Source organism: Schistocerca gregaria, chromosome 2 (genome assembly GCF_023897955.1).
Source record: "Schistocerca gregaria isolate iqSchGreg1 chromosome 2, iqSchGreg1.2, whole genome shotgun sequence".
NCBI lineage: Eukaryota > Metazoa > Arthropoda > Insecta > Orthoptera > Acrididae > Schistocerca > Schistocerca gregaria.
This window is the reverse complement of record NC_064921.1, coordinates 23,014,888-23,036,845: the sequence shown is the minus strand read 5'-3', so window position 1 is coordinate 23,036,845 and position 21,958 is coordinate 23,014,888. Positions and strand designations below refer to the sequence as shown.

Sequence of the window (21,958 nt, the reverse complement as noted above, 5' to 3'; positions counted from 1 at the left end):
GCCAAGAAATTACATTCGTAGCCAGTTACTATGTTTACTATGGTGACCTGCTGTCAACTGTGATGAGCTGCGTATCCTATTACACATTTTAACAACTTTAACGCTCCTGTCTCGGCTGATTACGTGTGCAGCAGTAGAAAATCTCAGAATAAGTGCATAAGAATCATATTACCTTGTTTGCTGAAAACCTTCCTAAAACAGGAAATCTCAATAGCGAGCGCCAAGTGTTGTGGCGGAGCGGTTCTAGGGGCTTCAGTCTGGAAACCGAGCGAGGTGGCGCAGTGGTTAGCACTCTGGACTCGCATTCGGGAGGACGACGGTTCAATCCCGTCTCCAGCCATCCTGATTTAGGTTTTCCGTGATTTCCCTAAATCGTTTCAGGCAAATACCGGGATGGTTCCTTTGAAAGGGCACGGCCGATTTCCTTCGAAATCCTTCCCTAACCCGAATTTCCGCTCCGTCTCTAATGATCTCGTTGTCGACGAAACGTTAAACACTAACCACCACCACCACCATCAGTCTGGAACCGCGCGGCCGCTATGGGCAAAGGTTCGAATCCTGCCTCGACATGGATATGTATGGTGTCCTTAGGTTAGATAGGTTTAAGCAGTTCTACGTCTAGGGGACTGCTTACCTCAGATGTTATGTCCCATAGTGCTTAGAGCCATTTGGACCATTTTCCAATAGCGACCGCATGTGGCACGTAAACCTGAACCAAATCCAACACAAATGGAAGAGCCACAGCATCTCATGAAATCACATGAGAATTATTCTAGGAAAAGTTGTAAGTTCATGAATACACTAAACCTAAATGCGATAGATAAACAGTAGAATTTGCCAGCGAATTAGTTTCATAACTTCGGCGTGGTAACGATGAATAAACATCGACTTGAGTATCTCACATTCCTTCCGAACAGAATCTCAGACCCACAAAAGAAATGGTCTTACAGATTCCCTGAAAACGTCGCTGCCATTATAAATGGTTACTTGTAAGTCACTTGAGTTTACGGATGCGTTGTATAGAAACAGATTCAAGTCACCACGTGATCTGAGTCAAATATAATGTGAACAAAGATCCGATATTACACTGTAGATGTGAAAACTGTACATAATACCACAAGCAAATGACACAAATTAATCAAAACCGATTTCTGTCACAGTTCCTAGTCGTATGAAAGCTGTTGCACTGCTTATAGGTGACCACGATCTCGTCATAATACCAACGTCTGCTCCCAGATAAGTTCGTAATCACACTAGACAAGTGTCTGCAAAAACTGTCTGCTGCAACATGCTGATGCGGCTTCCGAACAAGAAAGAAGTGCATTTGAAAGTTCCTGACAGATTAAAACTATGCTGGACCGGAACTCGACTCTGGGGAACCATTGCCTTTTATGGGAAAGTGTTCTCCCAACTGAGCTACCCAGGCACGACTCACGACTCGACCACGCAGCTTCACTTACTCGCGCACCAGATATGCTACCTTTCTTCCAAGAGTGCTAGTGCTTCAATTCAGGCAGGTGTACTTTTGCGAGGTTTGGAATGTACGAGGAGTGCTTCGGCTGTTACTGTTGTGGTACCACTCGCAGCGGGCAGGAAGAATTGTGTGTGTGTGTGTGCGCTGACCTGTTGGAGCCGCCGTACCGGACGGCTGTGGTGACGGCCCACGCCGCAGTCATCAGCACCGGCACGCCCCAGCCCAGCAGCGAGTAGGCCACCAGGTAGGACCCCTCCTGGAAGACCGTCACTGAAACAAACACAAGCAGTGCAGGCGGTGACAGACATCACCTGCTGTTCTGTATAAGTGTGGAGAACATTATCATTAGTCACCGTATTGCTGTTGCTACGATATAGCCGTCACTGTCAAGACTAGTCTCTACATCTACATGTTTGTACACTACTGGCCATTAAAATTGCTACACCAAGAAGAAATGCAGATTATAAACGATTATTCATTGGACAAATGTATTATACTACAACTGACATGAGATTACATTTTCACGCAATTTGAGTGCATAGATCTTGAGAAATCAGTACCCAGAACAACCACCTCTGGCCGTAATAACGGCCTTGATACGCCTGGTCATTGAATCAAACCGAGCTTGGATGACGTGTACAGGTACAGCTGCCCATGCAGCTTCAACACGACATCACAGTTTATCAAGAGTAGTGACCGGCGTATTGCACAGAGCCAGTTGCTCGGTTGTCATTGACCGGACGTTTTTAAGTGGTGAGAAACCTAGAGAATGTGCAGGCCAGGGAGCAGTCGAGCATTTTCTGTATCCAGAAAGGCCCGTACAGGACCTGGAACATGCGGTCGTGCATTATCCTGCTAAAATATATTGTTTCGCAGGGATAGAATGAAGTCTAGAGCCACGGGTCGTAACACATCTGAAATTTAACGTCCACTGTTCAAAGTGCTGTCAATGCGAACAAGTGGTGACCGAGACGTGTAACCAATGGCACCCCATACCACCACGCCGGGTGATACGCCAGTATGGTGATGGCGAATACACTCTTCGAATGTGCGTGCACCACGATGTCGCCAAACACGGATGCGACCATCAGGATGTAAACAGAACCTGGATTCACCCGAAAAAAAAAGACATTTTACCTTTCGTGCACCCATGTTCGTCGTTGAGTACACCATCGCAGGCACTCTGTCTCTGATGCAGCGTCAAGGGTAACCGCCGCCATGGTCTCCGAGCTGATAGTCCATGCTGTTGCAAACGGCGTCGAACTGTTCTTGCAGATGGTTGCTGCCTTGCAAACGTTCCATCTGTTGACTCAGGGATCGAGACGTGGGTGCAAGATCCGTTACAGCCCTGCGGATAAGATGCCTGTCATCTCGACTGCTAGTGATACGAGGCAGGTGGGATCCAGCACGACGTTCCGTATTACTCGCCTGAACCCACCTCCTGGGTCTCGACCAACGCGAGCAGCAATGTCGCGATACGATAAATCGCAATCGCTATAGGCCTCAATCCGACCTTTATCAAAGTCGGAAACGTTCTGGTACGCAGTTCGCCTCCTTACACTAGGAATCACAACAACGTTTCACCAGGAAAAGCCGTTCAACTGTTGTTTGTGTATGAGAAATCGGTTGGTAACTTCCCTCATGACAGCACGTTGCGTGAATGCTCTGAAAAGATAATCATTTGCATATCACAGCACCTTCTTCCTGTCGGTTAAATTTTGCTTCTGTAGCACGTCATCTTCGTGGTGTAGCAATTTTAATGGCCAGTAGTTTATATACTCCTCTGTCCACCAAGCGGTATATGGCCAAGGGCACAGTTCTCGCCAAAGTCAAACCTTACCCCCCCCCCCTTCCCCCCTGTTCCACTCGCGGATAGCCCGAGGGAGAAACGACTGTCTGAACGCCTGAGTACGAGCTCTAATTTCCCTTATCTCTGAATGGTGATCATTGCGCGTCTACAAAGTTGTTGGTGATAATATATGCTCTACATCCTAGGCAAAGATCGGATTTTGGAATTTAGTGACCAGCCCCGTCCATCTAGCACGTCGTTTATGTGGAAGTGTGTCCCACTTCAATCTTTGTATGAGATTTATCACGCTCTCACGATGGCTGAATTTATCAGTCACGAATCTTGCCGCTCTTCTTTGCACCTTCGCAATCTCCTGAATGAGACCCAACTGGTAAGGGTCCCATACAGACGAACAATACTCTAAGACTGGACGAACTTAAGTATTGTAAGCAATTTCCTTTGCTAAAGGACTTCATCGCTTCAGGTTTCTAATAATAAACAGCAATCTATAGTTCGCCTTCCCCCTTACTTGTGTAACCTGATCATCCATTTGAGACCTTTTTGAATAGTCACACCCAGATACTTGACTCGTGCAGCGGCTGGTCCCAGCGGAGGTTCGAGTTCTCCCTCGGGCATGGGTGTGTGTATTAGTCCTTAAAATGTTTTAGGTAAAGTAGTGTGTAAGCTTAGGGACTGATGGCCTTAGCAGTTAAGTCCCATACGATTTCACACATTTGATTGTTTTGACTCGTACATTAATGGGGAATTTCGCTTTGTTATATACATTAGGCTACACTACTAATATTGAGAGATAACTGCCAGTCGTTACACCACGCATTTATCTTCTGCAAATCTTCATTTATCACAACTTTCATGTGATACTGTAGACTACAGCATCATCGGAAAACAGTCTAATACCACTGTCAATACACTCACTCAGATCGTTTACGTAAATCGTAAAAAGCAGCGGACCTGTTAGGCTGCCCTGGGGCACACCTGATGTTACGCTTGTTTCTGTTGAAGTCTCCCCATTCAGGATGACATACTACTCTTTGACTCTTATAAAACTCTCTATCCAACCGCATATATCATCAGATAAACCGTAAGCGTGGACTTTTGAGAGCAAGTGATAGTGCGGAATTGAGTCAAACACCTTCCGAAAGTCGAGAAATATGGCATCAACATGGGAGTCGGTATCTAGAACCTGTTGTATATCATGCACAAAGAGGACCTCTGTTTCATAAACCAACAGATCATTCTCAGGTAACCTATACTCACACAGAAGTGCTGAAAGAGATGTCAGGTAATGAGAGGTTGTTGTTGTGGTCTTCAGTCCTGAGAATGGTTTGCTGCAGCTCTCCATGCTACCCTATACTGTGACAGCTTCTTCATCTCCCAGTACTTACTGCAACCTACATCCTTCTGAATCTGCTTAGTGTATTCATCTCTTGGTCTCCCTATACGATTTTTACCCACCGCGCTGCCCTCCAATGCTAATTTTGTGATCCCTTGATACCTCAGAACATGTCCTACTAACCGATCCCTTCTTCATGTCAAGTTGTGCCACAAAAACCTCTTCTTCCCAATTCTCTTCAATACCTCGTCATTAGTTATGTGATCTATCCTTCTAATCTTGAGCATTCTTTTGTAGCACCCCATTTCGAAAGCCTCTATTCTCTTCTTGTCCAAACTATTTATCGTCCATGTTTCACGTCCATACATGGCTACACTCCATAGAAATACTTTCAGAAACGACTTAATGAGACTTAAATCTATACTCAATGTTAACAAATTTCTCTCCTTAAAAACGCTTTCCTTGTCATTGCCAGTCTACATTTTATATCTTCTGTACTTCGACCATCATCAGTTATTTTGCTCACCAAATAGAAAAACACCTTTACAAATTTAAGTGTCTCATTTCCTAATCTAATTCCTTTAGCATCACCTGACTTAATTCGACTACATTCCATTATCCTCGTTTTGCTTATGTTGATGTTCATTTTATATCCTTCTTTCAAGACACTGTACATTCCGTTCAACTACTCTTCCAGGTCCTTTGCAGTCTCTCACAGAATTACAATGTCATCGGCGGACCTCAAAGTTTTTATTTCTTCTCCATTGATCTTATTACCTACTCCAAATTTTTCTTTTGTTTCCTTTGCTGCTTCCTCAATATACAGATTGAATGACATCGGGGAGAGGCTACAACCCTGTCTCACGCCCTTCCCAAGCACTGCTTCCCTTTCATGCCCCTCGACTCTTATAAATGCCATTTGGTTTCTGTACAAACTGTAAATAGCCTTTCGCTCCCTGTATTTTACCCCTACCACCTTTAGAATTTGAAAGAGAGTATTCCAGTCAACATTGTCAAAAGCTTTCTCTAAGTCGACAAATGCTAGAAACGTAGGTTAGCCTTTCCTTAATCTTTCTTCTAAGATAAGTCGTAAAGTCAGTATTGCCTCACGTGTTCCATATTTCTATGGGATACAAATTGATCTTCCCAGAAAGCATTTACGAGTTTTTCCATTTGTCAGTAAGGAATTCGGGTTAGTATTTTGCAGCCATGACGTATTAAACTGATAGTTCCGTAATTTTCACATCTGTCAACACCTGCTTTCTTTGGGATCGGAATTATTATATTCTTCTTGAGGTCTGAGGGTATTTAGCCTGTCTCATATTTCTTGCTCTCCAGATGGTACAGTTTTGTCCGGAATGGATCTCCCCAGGCCGTCAGTAGTTGTAATGGAGTTTTGTCTACTCCCGGGGCGTTGTTTCGAATCAGGTCTTTCAGTGCTCTGTCAAACTCTTCACGCAGTATCGTATCTCTCATGTCATCTTCATCTACATCGTCTTCCATTTCTATAATATTGTCCTGTACAACATCGCCCTTGTATAGACACTCTACATACTCCTACCACCTTTCTGCTTTCCCTTCTTTGCTTAGAACTGGGTTTCCCACTGATCTCTTGATATTCATGCAAGTGATTCACTTTTCTCCAAATGTCTCTTTAATTTTCCTGTAGGCAGTATCTATCTTACCCGTAGTAAGATAAGCCTCTGTATTCTTACATTTGTCCTCTAGTCATCCCTGATTAGCCATTTTGCTCTTCCTGTCAAACTCATTTTTGAGACGTTTGTATTCCTTTTTGCCTGCTTCATTTACTGCGTTTCCCCTTTCATCAATTAAATTCTATATTTCTTCTGTTACCCAAGCTTTTCTACTAGCGCTCCTCTTTTTACCTACTTGATCGTCTGCTGCCTTCACTATTTCATCCCTCAAAGCTACCCATTTTTCTTCTACTGTATTTCTTTCCCCATTCCTGTCTATTGTTCCCTTATGCTCTCCCTGAAACTCTGTAAAACCTCTGGTTTAGTCAGATTATCCAGGTCCCATCCCCATAAATTACCACCTTTCTGCTGTTTCTTCAGTTTCTGTCTACAGTTCATAACCAATAGATTGTGGTCAGAGTCCACATCTGCCCCTAGAAATGTCTTAGAATTGAAAACCTGGTTCCTAAATCTGTCTTACCGTTATATAATCTATCTGATACGTTCTAGTATCTCCCAGATTCTACCATGTATACAACCATCTTTTATGATTCTTGAACCAAGTGTTAGCTATGATTAAGTTATGCTTTGTGCCACATTCTACCAGACAGCTTCCTCTTTCCCTTCTTACCCCCAATCCATATTCACCTACTATGTTTCCTTCTCTCCCTTTTCCTACTCTCGAATTCCAGTCACACATGACTATTAAATTTTCGTCTCCAGTCACACATGACTATTAAATTTTCGTCTCCATTCACAACTTGAATAATTTCTTTTATCTCATCATACATTTCATCAATTTCTTCATCATCTGCAGAGATAGTTGGCATGTAAACTTATACTGCTGCAGTAGGCGTGGGCTTTGTGTCTATCTTGGCCACAATAATGCGTTCACTATGCTGTTTGTAGTAGCTTACCCGTACTACTTATTTTATTCAGTATTAAACCTACTCCTCCATTACACCTATTTGATTCTGGATTTATAACCATGTATTTACCTGACCAAAAGCCTTGTTCCTCCTGCCACCGAACTTCACTAATTCCCACTATATCTAACTTTAACCTATCCATTTTTCTTTTTAAATTTTCTAACCTACCTGCCCGATTAAGGGATCTGACATTCCACACTCTGATTCGTAGAACGACAGTTTTCTTTCTCCTGATAACGACGTCCTCTTGAGTAGTCCCCGCACGGAGATCCGAATGGGGGACTATTTTACCTCAGGAACATTTTACCCAAGAGGACGCCATCATCATTTAACCATACAGTAAAGCTGCGTGCACTCGGGAAAAATTACGGCTGTAGTTTCCCCTTGCTTTTAGCCGTTCGCAATGCCAGCACAGCAAGGCGATTTTGGTTAGTGTTACAAGGCCAGATCAGTCAATCATCCAGACTGTAGCTCCTGCAACTACTGAAAAGGCTGTTGCCCCTCTTCAGGAATCACACGTTTGTCTGGCCTCTCAACAGATACCCCTTATCTCGTAGCCACGCAAGCCTCCCCGCCAACGGCAAGGTCATGGTTCGGGGGGGGGGGGGGGGGGGAGGAATGAGAGGTTGCATTATGGGATTTCTAGGACAGGTTACATTTATAGGGTGGTCTTTCTCAATAGGGAAAGGTCCGCAGCTCGTGGCTTAGTGCTATCTTTCATACTGCTTGACCAGAGGGCCCCGGGTTTGATTCCCGGCTAGGTTGACGACTTTCTCTGCCCGTGGACTGGAGGTTTGCGCTGTCCTCATTATTTCGTCATCATCATCATCATCATCACCATCATCATCATTCGTGACAATGCCTCGCTTGACCGTGTAAAAACTGGGACTTTGTACGGGCGCTGATGACGGAACAGTTTAGCGCCCCACAAACCAAATATAATACCATCAATAGGAAAGGGATACGGAATTCTACATAACCGTTAGAATACACACCTAAGACAACTATAAATAATATATCTCATTATCAATCTCCTAATAACGCACCCTAATTCACCGCATTAAATGGATTTTGGTTTAGTGCGGCTATTAAACTATTGTAATTTTATGTGACCAACAATGATAAGTAATTCACCTATAAATGTCCATCCCATGTGCGAAGGTCTTGCAGGAGCAGTGTTTCAATTAAGCCCTGTCAAGAATTTAATTCCTCAAACAATAATCGGTACGCATTGGAAACGCAAGATCCGACCGATCGTACAACAACAAGATTTAATTTTCCTTATTTTACTTACAAGTACTATGAAAGTCGTTACAAGTGGTTTGCAAATTGTCAAACGTAACGCATTACATTTATTATAGAAAGTATTTCACTCTTGAATACAAAAATCATAAATAGTTATTGGAATTCACTCAAAACTCCCACAATTTAACGAATTTGTTTGCGTGGCCATCCTCCGCAGAAAGCACAGAAATAATTATTTTGTGAAACAATAGAGTACCACTACAATAATAATAATTTTCCCCAAGCCCTTTCCACTCAATTGTCCATGATCCTCTGCACAAAACATGGAAACCAAAACTTTCAATCATTCTTTTACAGCTATTACATTCATATTTAACATACTTGAAATTGCACTGAATAACCCCTAACACCTCCACCCCACAGAAAAATAAATGTACATATACTCTCTCTCTCTCTCTCTCTCTCTCTCTCTCTCTCTCCCTCTCCCTCTGACTCTATCTCGCGCACACAGACACATACATACACACACACACACACATACACACACACACACACACACACACACACACACACACAGGTGGATAGGCACTATCTTTCAGTAAATACTTCGTATTAGGTTGGCAACTTGTACATAAACGAACAAAAGAGGAGGACACACCTAGCGAACTCACGGCAGTTACGTCTTGAAATCACACTTTACGATCAAATATGGATAATTAGTGACAGAATACTGATAATTCATCACAACAATAAAGGCAGACAAGACGAAAAGTGGTAGGAAAAAAGTTCGGATCATAAAAACATATGTATGTTTTGAAACAGAGCTGTAGTGCGACCTCCAGCATTTATTTTTTTGTTTTTATTTACACGTCAAGTTCCGTAGGATAAAATTGAGGAGTAAATCTCCAAGGTCATGGAACGTGTCAGTGCATGAACTTACAACATAAAAGTAATAACAGATAAAAATAAATGTTCATGAACCTCCAAGAAAATCAGTCCATAAGTTTAAGCAAACGCTATCAGCTATACAATGAGAATCAGCTTAATTTTTCAAGAAACTCCTCGACAGAATAGAAGGAGTGATCCATGAGAAACCTCTTCAGTTTCAATTTCAAAGCGCGTGGATTACTGCTAAGATTTTTGAATTCGAGTGGCAGCTTATTGAAAATATCTGCAGCAATATACTGCACAGCTTTTTGCACAAGATCCAAATTGAGGTTTGATTTCTGCCGAGTATTAACCGAGTGAAAGCTGCTTATTGTTGGAAATAAACTAATATTGTTAACAAGAAACGACAATATGGAATATACATATTGAGAAGCCAATGTTAAAATACCCAGACTTGTGAACAGAGGTCGAAAAGAGGTTCGTGAACTCACACCACTTATTGCCGGAAACGCCTGTTTCTGAGCCAAAAATATCCTTCTAGAATGGGAAGAGTTACCCCAAAACATAATACCATACGACATAAGTGAATGAAAATAAGCAAAGTAGACTAACTTACATGTCGAAGTATCACTCACTTTCGATACAGTTCGAATACTGAAAGTGGAAGTATTAAGTCTTTGAACAAGACCCTTAACGTGGGCTTTCCACGACAACTTACTATCTATCTGAACACCTAGGAATTTGAACTGTTCAGTTTCACTAATCATATGCCCGTTCTGTGAGATTAAAACGTCAGGTTTTGTTGAATTGTGTGTTAGAAACTGTAAAAACTGAGTCTTACTGTGATTTAACGTTAGTTTATTTTCTAGAAGCCATGAGCTGAGATCATGTAAAGCACTACTTGAAACTCAGTCAATGTTGCATACAACATCCTTTACTGCCAAGCTAATGTCATCAGCAAACAGATATAATTTAGAGTTACCCATAATACTAGAGGGATACGGAACAGGAGGGGCCCCAACACTGATCCCTGGGGCACCCCCCATTTGACAGTACCCCACTCAGATCCCACATCACAGCCATTATCAACATTGTGAATAATAACCTTTTGCTGCCTGTTGCTAAAGTAAGAGGCGAACCAATTGTGAGCTACTCCCCTTAATCCGCAATGGTCCAACTTCTGGAGCAATATTGTGAGATCAACACAATCAAATGCCTTTGTTAAATCAAAAAATACGATAAGCGTTCGAAACTTTCTGTTTAGCTCATCTAGTACCTCACAGAGAAAAGAGAATAAAGCATTTTCAGTTGTCAAACGACTTCTACATCTGAACTGTACATTTGATAGCAAATCGTGTGATATAAAATGATCAATTAACTTTACATAGGCAGCCTCTTCAATAACTTTTGCAAACACTCATGGCATAGAAATAGGTCTAAAATTATCTACATTATCCCTTTCTACCTTTTTATAAAGCGGCTTTACTACTGAGTACTTTAATCGCTTAGGAAACTGACCATTCCTAAAGGAAAAATTACAAATATGGCTAAATACAGGACTAACATGTGCAGCACAGTATTTTAATATTCTACTAGACACGCCATCATAACCATGAGAGTCCTCATTCTTCAGTGATTTAATTATTGACTGAATCTCCCTTTTGTCTGTATCCCAGAGGACTATTTCCGACGTCAACCTCGGAAAGGCATTTGCTAAGAAATTTAAATTAATTCCTGTAGAAACTAAATTTTTATTTAATTCACAAGCAATGCTCAAAAAATGGTTGTTAAATACTGTACATATATATAGCTGATTTATCAGTAACAGAAATATTATTACTGCAAACTGACTTTAAATCATCAGCCTTGTGCTGCTGACCAGACACTCCCTTCACAACTGACCATATGGCTTTAATTTTATCTTGTGACTTAGCTATTCTATTTGCATACCACGTACTCTTTGCCTTGCTAATAACATTTTTAAGCACCTTACAATTATGTCTGTAATGGGCTACTGTAGCTTGATTGTGACTACTTCTAACATTTTGATATAATTCCCGCTTTGTTCTACATGATATACGTATCCTACTAGTCAGCCAACCAGGCTTCCATTACTGCTAGTACCCCGTTTAGAATGTTCCAATGGAAAGTAACTCTCAAAGAGCATGAGAATTGTGTTATGGAAAGCATTGTATTTATCATATATATTATCGGCACTATAAACATCTTGCCACTCTTGTTCCTTGACAAGTTTTGGAAAACTCTCTATTGCTGTTGGATTAACTTTCCCACATAGTTTGTAATTAAATACGAGATTGGTTTGAGTACAAAAACCTTTTAGTGTTAAAATTTGTGCATCATGGTCTGAAAGGCCATTCACCCTTTTACTAACAGAATGCCCATCTAGTAATGAAGAATGAATAAAAATATTGTCTATGACTGTGCTACTGTTCCCCTGCACCCTAGTTGGAAAAACACAGTTTGCATCAGATCATATGAATTTAGGAGATCTACCAACACCCTTTTTCTTACACAATCATGTACAAAATTAATATTGAAGTCACCACATATAACTAGTTTCTGTTACTTCCCACAAAGTGAATCAAGAACCCTCTCTAGCTTAAGTAAAAATGCTCTGAAGTCGGAGTTAGAGGACCTGTAAACAACAGCAATTAGAAGTTTAATTTCACTAAATTCAACTAATGTTGCACAACTTTCCAATATCTGTTCAGTGCAGTGTCGTGATATGTCTGTGGACTCAAATGAAATACTGTTTTTTACGTATAGAGCCACTCCCTCACCCCACAAGGAACTCCTAGAGAAACAACCAGCTATACTGTAGCCTGATAAAGGAAGCCTCTGAATTATCAAATTATTTAAGAGGTGCTCTGATATAGCAATAATTTCAGAGTTAACATCTATTAGCAGTTCACTAACTTTATCTCTAATACCTCATATATTTTGATGAAATATGGTAATTCCTTCTCTACTTGGAATCATTACTTCCTCTGGAGGTGAACCCTTAGTTAGAGGCACTTCCTTTAAGCAGGTATATCTCTCAGCTGACTTTAGTCTAAAAAAGGTGCAGCTCTAACACCACTACTGGAATTTTTCCATGAATGATACCACTATCACCACCTCCACCCACTGCACTGTCACCTATAAGCTTAGCCAGCCTCCCCTACCCATACCTATTGAGGTGCAGGTCATGCCTAGTGAAACCCCATCTACTGATAAACCCAACTGGCACCACTGAGATGTGATCCATGCCCTCCGCCATCAGTGCCCTCCCGAGCCCCACATTAACACACCTAACAGTCGCATTAAGGTGAGGCCGATCATGACGCTGAAACAGTTGCGCGAAATACACATTAGTGCCACCAGTTTGAGTAGCTATCTTAACCAAGTCACCACTGACATCATATTCCCCATCCCTATCGAGACTGTTCCCTGCTCCACCCACCATCACTACCTAATCCTCTTTCGTAAAATTCTTACATAACTCCCCTATGCTTTGAATCACCTGAACCAACCCTGCATTAGGCTTCACAATGCTGGTGACCTGGTACTCACTCCCAAGCACTTCCTGCAACTGTTGGCCCACACCTCTACCGTGGGAACTACCTAGCAGCAGTACGTTCTTTCTTCTAGACTTTGCAACTAACCTAGGCCTCCTAGTTGCTGAGGACTGCTGCAAGTTACCTACATCTACAGCTACACGAGGCTCCTCTCCACTCAACTCTGATAGTTGGTCGTATCTATAGCAAGTATGCAAAGTAAAACTGTCTGAATACCTCCTCTTCCTAGCTACCTTCTTGCCAACTGCCAGTTCCCATTCCCCACCACCCTTCACCCTCCTCAACCTATCTAGTTCCTCCTCTGCGCATTGTAACTGCACCTGAAGGGCACAGATCTTATGCTCCTGCTACTCTATTAACTTGTTTCTACTACAGATTCTACATTCCCAGGAGAGGATCTCCCTAAAATGACCAGTGGCTTCCCCACTGCATTCCCCCCAATGAAAATACTTCGAACAAACTACACACCGTAATCCACTACTTACAAACCTACGACAGAGCCCACCAAAAGAAAAGAATTGCAGATGCCAATTAAAACCTCGGAGAACTATAAGTAATCGCTTATTTACATGAAAAACGAGACTCAAACTGTTTTACAATCTACAAATAACACATCTCGAAAAAAAACTGTATTATTCTATACCCCATTGATGATGCATTGAAGTGAAAAAGACGAAACATATCTGGGAGAAATAAAAAGTGTCTCACAATTTAAACTGATCTGATTGGCTTGACAACATCTCAGCAATGATATCTTTGTCGACAACGAATAAGGAAAAAATAATGAGATGGGGAAAAGAAAGTGTGGGAGCTTCACTGTTGCGGAAAGCAAATTGCGACAGTGCTTACAAATAACTGGAAATTATAAGAATGCAAACTACGATGGGGTGTCAAAAAAAACTAGAGTGATTTTTAATGTGTATATATTTTCAATTGTTTAAGAATCAAACTTATCGCTTTCAAATTACTCTCCATTACAACTTACACGTTTGTCGCACCGGTGCTTCCACTGTCCGAAATATTTTTTGTAGTCATCTTTAGAAAAGCTGACAGCTCCCTCGTCGTTTTTTTCTTGACTTCTTCAGTGTTGTCGTATTGGTGTGCTTTCATGCACCTTTTAATGCATTGAAACAATAAAAAGTCGCAAGGAGTTAGTTCAGGCGAGAAAGATACGTGGGGCAGTGGAACCATGCCATTTTTAGTCAAAAACTGACAGAGATAGCTGTGTGTGCAGGTGCGTTGGCACCAACCGTTTTCATTCGCAAATCTTCCGTTGAAATTCGCTGAACCAAGTTCCAAAATAACACACTAATCTCTGACAGTTGTCTATCGACGGTCTGTGAGCATACGCTCTGGAATTTTTTCAATATTTTCGTCGACTGGGCAGTTGATGGACGTCCAGAACGAGGTTAGTCATAAATTGACATGTCTTAATTTTGTAAACCATGCAAACCACTCGTACACTTGAGTTTTTCCCACGCCATCACCTTGGTAAGTTGTTTCCAACACTAGAACTGTTTCAGCAGCATTTTTACCGCGTATAAAACAAAATTTTACTACTTCAGCTTTCCATCATAAAAAACGCAAAAAGAACAAAAAAGGCGCTACCAAAAACAATCGCAGCAGTTGAACAGAAAAAGTCATGTCGACAATACAGGTGGCACTGAAGTGCCATGAGTTGCTCTATACACCCCTAGCGGCAGAAAAACATACAATAACTACACCCACAGGAATTATATTCCGTTTTCTTCTAGGTACCCCTCGTATACTGATAGGATGATTCGCTGTCGGACTGTTAACAGAACAAAGTGGCCATCCATCCCCATCTTCACATTACTTTATAGCAAATCTCTTATTCGATTCTAGGATCATTTGAAAGGAAAGTTAATATTGTTAATGCGAAGTAGAATATTTATCAGTTAACTCCACTATACAAACAAATTATTCACTCGCCCCATGACCTCCCCCTCCCGGATGTTGAACTTCACCATAACATCTACCCTTCCCTCCAACTGTAACCTTGCTTTGTCCCCCGCTCCTCCCCAGGGTCCCCATTTTCCTATCCCCTCCTTCTCCCAGAGTGGATTCTCCTCCATTCCTCCCCCCCCCCCCCCCCATTCTGAGTCCCTGCACCCCTCCTCAGCTGTTTTCCTCTCCCCCCTTTCTCACCTCCTTTTCCCTTCTCCATTGTCCCCCAAGCCTTGCAGATCCTCCTGGGTTTTTTATTCATTATCACATGTGCTGAGTTAGTGTTGAGGTCATTATAAGGTGTCATCAAGTGATGTGGTATTAAATTATATGCTCGACCTGTATATAGTGCATGATTGTTTGTGTAATTCTCTCCTCTGGTCAGCTTTTAACTCCAGTGATTTTAAGTGCACAACGAATTGGCAGCTGTGTTCTTTTATCTTAATGTAGACTTTTTAACTGTCCTCCTTTGCAAGTCCCTATATTAGTGTGTATTTTAACTCTCATCATCTCTATGTCCCCCTTTTATCCCCAGCTTTTTTTTGTAAGCATTCCCATTCCATGCATTTTGTTAAGCCATTTGGCTGAGGAGTGGTGGGCTGTGCCGCTGCCAGACCTCCCCTGCCCATATGGGACAGGGAAATGAAATGACAGTAAAGAAAAATAAAAAGAACGCCACATGGTCTCAACATTACGCATAATACAACAAGTTTCTATTACCGAAAAAAAAGTATTCACACGGAAATAATCATGTAACACAGAAACTAAAAAGCAGTGGGAAAATGACTAGCAGTTCTTTGACCAAAATAAGCGCGAATGGCGTTACTTAGTGTACATGCCCGAAGTGTCCACGTGTATGAAAACCAAATAACGGACTAGACACAAGTGTACAGTCAGATGCAGCTCGAAAGCAATGAATTTCACACGAAATAAGTAGGAAAATATGCAAAGAATTCACAAGCGTTCTAGACAGGGCGTCACTGGTTTCCTAACTCAAACACATCACGACTTACCTAATTTTGTGTCCACTAGCAATATACGTGCTTGGCAAAGGCTGCAACACCTAGTCAACTTCTGTCCCCTGTTCAGAGCTGAGATGGAATATTTTAGGAGAGGGAGGCGGCGCCCGTTCCAGTGCATAGTGAGGACAAGCAGCAAAGCCGCTAGGGCTACTTGCTTGTTTAGCAGACAGCCCGAAAGAGGCGGGAGGGCCTGTGATTCGCCAAAGTCAGTTCAGCGAAATGTCTTTGCGATACCAAAATTACGTGAAAGGCGACATTGTAAAAGATCGTAGTGCTACTTGGGAGAAAAAGTTAAGGGAGTTCTGCGGCTTCTACAAAGCATTCCAGCCAATTACTCATGCTTCCAAACTAAATGGACAAAGCGGAAAAACGAGACCATTATGGCTACATGAAAGAGAACGTTGGATTTAAAGAAAAATATAACAAAATACGAAACTTCCTGGCAGATTAAAACTGTGTGCTGGACCGAGACTCGAACTCGGGAACTTTGCCTTTCGTGGGCAAGTGCTCTACCAACTGAGATACTCAAGCACAACTCACACCCCATCCTCACAGCTTTACTTCTGCCAGTACCTCGTCTCCTACCTGCCTCCCATCCTCCCTCGACTATCAGCGCGATTTTAATTTGGTAGATTAACAGCAATAACACAGTGCCATCGTTAGATTAAAAATTAAATAAATTATGAAAGGAACTCGAAACACAAATAACTTACAGAAAGGCAGCTGGGTATCGCCCTCGAAAATTGCTTATGTTTTGACAGGAGAACACTATCTCATGTTCAGGACATAAATGAAACCAGAGATCGCCGTCAAGGCCAACATGAACCAACAATGGGCGGGGTAAAACTAACCAAGGACTAAAAGCCATCATACTGCGCAGACAGCTAGCATCAACTTGCAACGAAAGACAATTAACTTAAGATGTTGTCTAAAGTGTAATAGTAATTACCTATGGGCTCTTAACTAGCAATAACCTGCCCTTGCGTTATTTGACTACAAACAGTGCAAAATTCCAACCAGGTTTTGCTTTTTTTGTCTATGGAGCGTTTATGTTGCAATATAATGTGATTTACTGTTTCACTTGCTAGCGAACACTATTTTAGCTCTGCAATATCGCCGCTTGTCGCAGACAGTACCCGTCTGAAATCCTTTAAGCCACTTAAACATTATCCGATGGATTTTTCCATTAATTTCTGACGAAAATTATTATTACATCAAACCCTTAAAATAAGGTTCCTTTGAGTTAAAAATTATAACAAAGCATACATCTGCGAACATGAAATATGTTCTAGATAGCGGTAGCGTCTTTTTACAATCTGTTAAAAAGATTATCTTACGTGTTCCACCTGTTTTTGGTCTGAACAATTCTCGCCAGTAAATGATGTGTTTTTGCAGTAGACATTTGGTGGTTAATCAGGATATTCGTCAAGATGAGTGCCTGTCAAAGAATTGAAGTATTAAGAAGGCATGGTCGGTTGACTGTGTAACAAAGTACACGTTGACACCAGCAGCAGGTTCGTAAATGATGGCATAGGTAGAAGAGCTACCAGAATACGTTAGTGCTGTTCGTGTTTAGTGTTGTTATCAAACCTGGTAGGATGTATAAACAACGTGAACAGCGTTAGATATTCAGGTACCACTCTGAGGGGCCTACAGATGCCACGTACTCATCTGTAACAGTGTTATCAGCAAGAGACAGAGTTAAAGATGGCCTCCTATGGGTCTCTGTTTAGCCGGCTAGTCCAATTTTGCAGTATCTACAGTTGTAGTGCTTTCGGCTTTGACAGTGACCCGATAGTGTACTGGGAACAATAGGGCAGGCATATTCGTCGTCAACGTTCAAGTCTACCAGGTATAACCACCACAAGGGGGATCACCATATTGCGTAGCAAGCAGATCATAAACCTTCACATCTGCATCTGCCATCAGAGAACACGAATTGGACTTTTTTTCAACTCTTGCTTGTTTTTACCGATCCGCCACCTGATTGCTTTTAGAGGATCATTTATTGCTTCCTGGCCGCTATGATCGGTGTACGGGTCACGAGTGGATCTAAAGAGGAGTTGTATCAGGCGACCGCAACCGAGCATACCGTTGCCAGTGTCCCTCCACTTGCCTTTTTTTGTTTGTTTAGCAGCGTTCTACTTTATCAAGAAATACTATACGAATAGGAAATGGATATATAAAAATTTGGTTGAATTTAAGAAGAAACAAAGGGAAAGAACGGAAGAGTTAGAGATGTTAGTCCCACCAACTAGATGTCTGAGTGTGAGTGCTTTCATCCATTGACTCCCAGACATCTTGCGTGTTGTTTAGTAGGATGGTCCTTATACTATATTCCTACATTCCTTCATCGTAACTGTTGTTTCTATACACATATTTATAGATTTATAGTGCCCACTTCCTTGGGAAATTTGTGACAATACGCTGGCACTTTAGTACCTGCCTTAGCCTAATGTGCAGTACCATGTATCCATGATTACAATAACATATTATTACTAAATACCCCTACAGCTAAATTAATGTCTAAGATGAACAGCAGTTTAGTTGCTAAATGTGCTGCCGGCCTACATAATAGAGCCGGCCGCTGTGGCCGAGCGGTTCTAGGCGCTACAGTCTGGAGCGGCGAGACCACTACGGTCGCAGGTTCGAATCCTGCCTCGGGCATGGATGTGTGTGATGTCCTTAGGTTGGTTAGGTTTAAGTAGTTCTAAGTTCTAGGGGACTGGTGATCACACCAGTTAAGTCCCATAGTGCTCAGAGCCATTTGAACCATTTTTTGAACTAAATGTGCCGCCGTCTGCAGTGTCTACCGTATTGCTCTGTGTGTCGTGTTCGGTGTTGTTATCCACCCTCTGGAGCCTGTATCCTGCTGCATATTGCCTTGTCTCCTATACGGTCGTGTGCGCCGGTATTCTTCATGTGCTGCCTTCGAATCTTGTCTATTATTGTGTTTAATTGTGTCCATTTTGTTTCGTTTCGTGAAGCATCGTATAGTTAGCACCCCGTGTAACCACTGTTTGATTGCATTGTGTCACTCATGTATGTGTAATTCCCGCAGAATAGAACAGTGTGTTCGGAAGATCCCATCTCCACGCATGTACAAATGGGTTGTAAGAGGTCCATAATTCAAGAATTTGTTGCTAGCCCACTCGAATTGATGTAATTTCTATGTATTGCGCACGCGCTGCTTGCGATATGTAAGGTGTAAGAGAATCGGAGATCAAAGAGCAGTGTTGACTGCAGTAAGAACTGTGTGTTAGTAGGAGTAAGTTGTTACTAGCGAGCAGTAGTGTCTGGTGTATCGTGTTGGCTTAGTCGGTCGTGTGCAGCGATGGCGGATCCTGAGCGTTGTAGGATAAGGTAAAAGCAGCCTCGCGCATATGTAGTATTGTTACATTAAGTCCCATGTAAATGTTTTAAAAAAATCTGTTAATAATAATCTTTCTCATAAAAAGTTACTTTTGACATTCATCTCAATTTAAAGAATTCACTAATTTCTCCAATCCCTGGCCATCCCGATTATTGAAAAGAAAAATCTATAGGCCAGCACTGCACTTAGCTGCGCCAGGAAAATTTCTTATAGGAGCAGATATATACGCGTTATCGGGCGATATAATTAAGGTAAGATTTTTCAGTTTATTCAGAATGATGTATCAGGGCCATGACGCAGCATTGCTGACGTCCAAAATTTACCAGGTTAAATTGACTGTCATTTATTGAAAGGTTATAAGTGACCCACATTTTTTTATTGAGAGATTAGTCACATTTTATTATTGATAGGTTACGCAATTTATTTTTTGGGAGGTTACACTAAATGAGAATATTATTCATATTATTTTATTTTGTTGGGAGGTTACGGAAATTATTTTGTGGGGAGGTTACACTTGGTATTTTGTGGGGAGGTTACACTTGGTATGGTATTTTGTGGGGAGGTTACAAGGTAGCTGCATCCGACTCACACGATTCAGGTGCGTGGGATAATCCTGCTACGAAATGGACCATGTCGCGGATAGGGTCGACATGTTTCATCTTATCGGTTCCGATTCGTCCGGAAAGAATGTGTGGTCTCTCCGCACTACTGTCCTAGGTGCGGTCTCCCAATAAAACGAAGTGGAGCATTCACCTTTCCTACTTCAAACCTGAAGCGCTCATTCCATTTCTTGTAGCTTTGAAGCATTGTGTGTCGATGTTTAACTTGTCTATGAACCAGCTAGAAATTCTGGTCTAACTGATCTATATTTCTACAGTCACTCAATGACGACCCTTCCTGTACACAACAGTATTGTCAGCAAACAGCCATAAATTTCTGCTCACTCTGCCCGTCACACCATTTATGTATGTAAAGGATAAAAACAATCCTGTCATACTTTCCAGGGGCACTCGTGACAATACCCTTCTCTCTGATGAACATTCGCCGTTACAGACAAAGTTGTAGATTCCGTTCCTTAAGAACTCTTTTTAACGGTTCGTATACCCCCCGAAATAGTGTGTGCTGCCTCCGCCTCTTATCGCCTGAGCCCCACTCATTCTGCCAGGTTTCCGTTTGCCAGAGTTTAAGCTTGCGCTTGCCTTTTAAGGGTACACCGGTTATTTGGCTAACTCGGTCTACTCTAGCCATCTTCAACCAGTAATGTGCAGCCTGATAACTGATGGTAATATCAGTCGGGTAGATTCCGAGCATCACACACAGTGCTTCGACAAGTGTGCCGAAAGCTTCTGACAATTTGAAACAGACTCCTTGCAGCATACTCTCCCACTCCGCGCAATTAGCTGGATGCTAGCGGCCGCCACAAAAGAGAATTAACATCCACTGAGTGAGTTGCTGTTAACACCAACACACAAATGGCTGCCTGCGTCGTGGTGCTATGACTGGGAAGCATTAACTGCTGATGAATGGTGTTCAGCAATGACCGCAGTCCCATTCCTCGAATGTTTTGGAGAGGCTTAACTTTCTTACCTTTGGCGTCGTGGTGTGTGGAGCCACAGAATATGAGTTCCGATCACATCTAGTAGAGATCGAGAAAAGTGTGAAGGCACAGCGGTATGTCATGCTTCCTTGTGTCGTTGTGTGTTAGCTTTCATTTGAGTGTATCGTGGGCAGTTTTCAACAGAACAATGCTCGTATACGCACGGTACGAGTCTCTGTGAACTGTCTGTTTGATGGTGGAGTTCTCCCGTCTTGAACCAGAACCCCATATATGTCGCCAATACAACACGTGTGAGACCAGCTCGGACGTGTATTCCGTTCCAGTGCCTTCATACACAATGTGAAGGATCAGTTACAACAGTCGTGGACCATCTGACTCAGGAGAGAATGCAACGACTTTATGAATGGCTTCCGAGCCAGATCGGTGCGGGCGTGCAGCCCAGCGGCAATCCAATCTCTCACTCTGTCTTCATACTGGGAATTGTTTTTTGTGAAGTTGGCTCGATTTTGTAATTACTGAAGTAGAATCACATCTTCTATGAAGATGCGCCTCCCCTTCTGGATGATTCTCTTTTCTTTTTCTTTTTCGCAGAGTATTTAGGAGCTCCACCACATGAACCATGGACCTTGCCGTTGGTGGGGAAGATTGCGTGCCTCAGCGATACAGATGGCCGTACCGTAGGTGCAATCACAACGGAGTGGTATCTGTTGAGAGGTCAGACAAACGTGTGGTTCCTGAACAGGGGCAGCAGCCTTTCCAGTAGTTGCGGGGGCAACAGTCTGAATGACTGATCTGGCCTTGTGACACTAACGAAAACGGCCTTGCTGGGCTGGTACTACGAACGTCTGAAAGCAAGGGGAAACTACAGCCGTAATTTTTCTCGAGGGCATGCAGCTTTACTGTATGGTTAAATGATGACGGTGGTGAACGGGATGGACAGTGTCTTGAAAGGAGGACATAAGATGAACATCAACAAATACAAAACGAGCATAATAGAATGTAATAGAATTAAGTTGGGTGATGCTCAGGGAATTAGATTAGGAAATGAGACACTTAAATTACTAAAAGAGCTTTGCTATCTCGGGA

At 42.2% G+C, this 21,958-nt stretch overlaps 1 protein-coding gene across 1 annotated transcript in view; it reads right to left on the bottom strand.

Moving 5' to 3' along the window:
- Positions 1-21,958, bottom strand: part of LOC126334547 (PDF receptor-like) — a 466,998-nt gene that overhangs the window by 60,256 nt on the left and 384,784 nt on the right. Inside the window, exon 8 of the mRNA XM_049996914.1 lies at positions 1,624-1,744. Coding sequence (XP_049852871.1) covers positions 1,624-1,744 — 121 coding nt within the window. The remainder of the gene's footprint in view (positions 1-1,623; positions 1,745-21,958) is intronic.